This window comes from Eimeria mitis, genomic scaffold (assembly GCF_000499745.2).
Source record: "Eimeria mitis Houghton genomic scaffold, Emh_scaff4511, whole genome shotgun sequence".
Classification (NCBI taxonomy): Eukaryota; Apicomplexa; class Conoidasida; order Eucoccidiorida; family Eimeriidae; genus Eimeria; species Eimeria mitis.
Window position 1 is genome coordinate 1 of NW_024015387.1, and position 4548 is coordinate 4548.

The 4548-nt window shown below is 45.7% G+C and overlaps 1 protein-coding gene across 1 annotated transcript; it reads left to right on the forward strand.

Annotated features, from left to right (window-relative positions):
• Positions 1-233: 233 nt before the first annotated feature.
• Positions 234-1655, forward strand: EMH_0075710 (uncharacterized protein; the record flags this gene model as incomplete). Its single annotated transcript, XM_038022724.1, has 1 exon — positions 234-1655. One exon carries the CDS (start codon positions 234-236, stop codon positions 1653-1655), a length of 1422 nt encoding a protein of 473 aa, XP_037878578.1.
• Positions 1656-4548: the final 2893 nt, after the last annotated feature.

The window sequence follows — 4548 nt, forward strand, 5'->3', positions numbered from 1 at the left end:
CATCCATTGCCTCACTTGTTGCGGTTCTGGCCTTGTTGGCTTTGTGCCGGACCAGCCAAAGGAGACTAAATTCCGGTGGAGCAATACGAAGAAACCTTTCGGATACGGAAGATGAAGACAGGAGGTCGAGGATTATAGATCAATGTCTGGAATTGGAGGAGGAGCTTGGCCTTCGGCCAGTTGCTTCGCCGCCTAGTGAGGAGGCAGGCGAGGGGAAGGCTAAGCTCGTCACCATGTTGTATGAGTCTGCATCCACTTTTGAAGGGATGCGGGTTATTGCCTCACAGAAACCGGAACATGAAGCTCACCCGCCTCCACCTAAGATTCCGCGGCTTAGTGAGTCATGGGCGTCTGACCCGCACTCACAAATCTCTGCTGGAGCATTTCTATCACACCCTAGTGGACTGGCAATGGGCGGTGCAGCCACTGCCTTGGATGCAGATGCCTGGGTGGAGGACGAGTCTGGGCTAGGATTTGGTGAAGGCGAGCACCTATGGTTTGCAACAGATCAGGAAGGAGTTGCGGAGTATCAGCATGGCGTCTCCGCTTCTCGGGGGCCTCCGCTGCCACTTTCTGAAGAAGAGACATTCAGTAGGCCGTCGACGCATTTCTCTCCTGGTAGCGCAGACAGCGGTGACTACGGTGTGATGCCTGATGCCTGGCTCGATGAATATTTAGAGCGCTTCGATGCTGAATCTCTCTACCAAAGCGTAGATGACAATGCACCACGACAACCAATGGTGGAGGCGACTCCGGCTGCTTCTACCAGTACAGGTTCTATGGGAGTTCTGGGCGACGTTGCAGATGCCGATCGTAGGACGCCACGCGCAGACGTCGGTCAGGAGAATGCGGCGCAGTCAACCCATATGGAAGCAGTGCAACAGCCTGAACAGCCAGAAGAAGCCTTTGCCGCTGCTTTGGGATCTTGGAGAGGTCCAGCTTCTGCTTCAGCTGCGAGCACGACCAGTAGTGAAAGTGGGGAACCCTGTGGTGCTGCAGGCATTGAAAAGCATCCTTTTGTGCGTTTGCCAGTGGTGAATCCGAAGGATATTCACAGACGTTTCCGTAGTGAGTTCGTATTGTCACTCTATTATAATGATGTTAGCCCAATGACGTCGTACGTGACAATGCGCAGTTTGTTTGCCAAGGATTCGCTGACAGCTACAGAGGTGGAAACGCTCATGAGCGAAGCAGAACTACTGGCAAACTATGCAGCAAGCAAACTGTCAAAACCATCTAAGAGAAGTAGCGCTAGTTACATTGTTAGGAAAATGGCATCTTTGTTTATGGCATTTGACTACCTGGTGTGTACAATTGAAATCCTGGGAGAAAATATGGATACCGCCAGCTGGTGGGAAAAGTTTGTGCAGATGTTCCAAACGGATTATACTTTTCCGGAACACACGAGCCTGTTGAAAACGCAAGAGCTTAACAGGCTGGTCAATCGACTGAGTGATGCACTGGCAGTCTATAAGCAAAAAAAACGCCCGAAATTTAAGGAAATAATTAGCCTGAAAAGGACTATTCTTACTAAGTTCTCCAAAGGCAGCCAGTTCTCCCACCCGAGCTGGCAGGCATGGATACAAGATGACTTGAACTTCTCTCCTTCTAGTGGTGATTGCGTAACTTCTTCTGACAGTGAAGCAGACGACTGATGAGGAGCAGATACGCCGTGACGTCTGCATCCGTTTACATCTACGGAGTTGCCTGTATGATTACGGACTTGTGTGTGTATATAGTTTTTTTTGAGTTTAAGCAGGTCATTATCTGCAGCTATTTTTCATGTTTTTACCACCTGCTGCTGCCTCAATTTCTCTTTCTGCATGGTGTTTACATACAAGCTGCATACAGCTTGTTATCAGTTGACCATCCCGCCAGGCACAAGGCGGCAGTTGTTGTGGTTCCTAAAGCAGTAACAAGTATGCTCATCTTTCTGCCTTGGTTCAGATTGATATTCCTCCACTCTACTCCGCTCTGAGAGACAGCTAGAATCACTGAGCACTGACCACAAAGCTTGTAGTGGTGAAACTGCTTTGGAGCTTTTTTTTTAATAACCACGCAGTAGCTAAGGTGTATCCTTATCCGCTGCATCGATATACATAAATGGTAATGTCTTCCTTAACGGCCCCTGTGGAGCTTCTGGCTAAGAAGCACTAATCAGGGGTTTTTTAAGCATCAGACAGTCGAGCCTGCTGAGCCTGCTGGAGGTGTAAAGCACCTTCAGACTGACGCTCTTCTATATATATATATATATATATATATATATATATATATATATATATATATATATATATATATATATATATATATACGGGCATATGTGGTAATTCGTAATACATACCACATATATACAATAAACATGCTCTTTTTTTCTTTTGTAATATGCATAAATGCATATAATAATAGCAGGCATGAGCCTAATTTTTTTCTCATTTTCATACAACCCATGTATGCAATAGAGATACATCTATGTACATTTTTAGTATGTACATTTTTAATACACACTAAATATGTGCACTACACATACATTTGCATATATCTGTAGACTTAATGCGAGATGTGTCTTTCTTTGCTTTCTTTGTCTCTCTTTATGGCTCTTTGTTTTCCTTTGCCGATTTTTATATCTTTTTGTATCTTTTTGCGTGCCTTTTTCTCATAAAGCTACATATACATGGACATGAACGCACACATACAGATATGCAGCAGAGATGCATCAGATAACCGTGTAGGTATACACAAACAAATACACAGAATGCACGTATCATACAAGCGTTTGTATGCACACGCGTGTGTATTTCTGGTTCGCTTTCTGCAGCAAAGAGCTAAAAGTTAATAATACAAATTTTAATAATAATAGCAATGATGATAATAATAATGGTGAAATAATAATAATAAATGTTATAATGAACATAATTATAAATTTGACTCTGCTGCAACTCACCTCGTACATAGTATTATACTTATTAACTAATTTTACGTGTTTTTTTTTCTTTTTTTTTTCTGTCTGTGTTGAAACACATGGCAGCCAGACTGCGCTGAACACGAGGCATCTTCTACTGTAGCCCCAAAAGGCCCGTCGCTGTGCTTATGGTTCAAGCTGCTGCAAACTTCATCATTGTTTAAATTCAGTTAATTCAGCTAGTTAATTAAGCGGAAGCAACAGCAGAATGTTTTAGGCTATAGGGCTCAGGTATGCTTGCAATGAGTGTAAGTAGAGTCCTCGATCTTATTCGGGATTCGTATCAAGCTGCAGCAGAGTTAAAAGGCTTGAGTCTAGGGTTTCGAAAATGCCGCTGACTTTCTTTCCAGTTCCAAGGCGACGTGGGACCGGCGGCCAAACGGCCTGGAAGCGGAGCAACGAAGACGGCCTGATAACGGTTGCAACCCAACCCCATGCAACTTGAGCTGCAAAGGAATCCCATAGATACAGGCATCTAAGTCAATTCTGTTACATGCGCTAACACTCTGTGCAATGGTTGAGCATGTACGCAGGCTTCAGTAGCAAGCCTGCACACGAATAGAACCATACGCACCAAACACACACAGTCAATAATACATGTATCCCCCCCGTCCCCGTGCTTCGAAAGGCACACGCAACAGTGGGCAGGGTAACACGGGAAAAAGAGAAGAAACCTCAGAATAAAAAGGAGCAGGTAGAACCCAAGGAAGCTGCTGTGCTGGACTGTGGATGTTACCTAGTAGTAGGTATTGTTTCAATGGCGTGAGCACTGCACATCTGCAACTCCAGCCCGGTTGCCGGGGTTGGTAACCGCGTTTTGGAGGGGGCATCCTAACGAACGGCACAATAGATGCTGAGGCGCTGCCACTACGCAGCTTCCGTAACCGCATGAGAACGGGTCAGGCCAGCTCCAAAGCGTCTCGCCCAGCCCCAAAATATATGAGTGGAATCTCAACTCATATTTCGTCTGCGGCGGCTCCAGACGAGCTAAAGGCAGAGGGAAGAGTACTGAACAGTGATATGGAATACAGATGGAAATACGAGCAAATAATTCCTCACGGCAAGGCACCTTAGCCTACGCGTTGAATGCGGCCCAATTCTGAGTTGCGCTGCTCATGTTCGCGCTTGCAGTCGGTGTTCTTGAGTCAAAGAAAGCCAGCAAGCATTCCTCGATAATCAACGTGACCAATTGAGCCTCAGCCACTCTCGCTATCGGTATGTTGGCCTTTCAGCGTACTATCATTTTCTTTGGCCTGTACGAGTTGTTTTAGGCGTGTCCAGGAATTCATTCTTTACCGTCTCCTCCAGTTGTTCCCTCCTGCTGTGACGGTTCTGGCTGTTTGTGGTGAGAATGGAGGAAAGTTTCGCTTTTTCCCTAGACGATGTTTGAGAACTAATATTAACAGTACAGCGGCCCCCGGCATGTTGGTGGCAAGCTGAATGCAGGGTAGCGCATTAACCCAAGAATGAACCGCGAATGGCCGTACCCAATAGATAGACAGATGTGGTATTTCGTGCTTGAAATGGAGGATGTTGGGATGTTGTGCGTGTTTGTGTGCGTGTTTTTGTATATGGTTGTAGCAAATCAG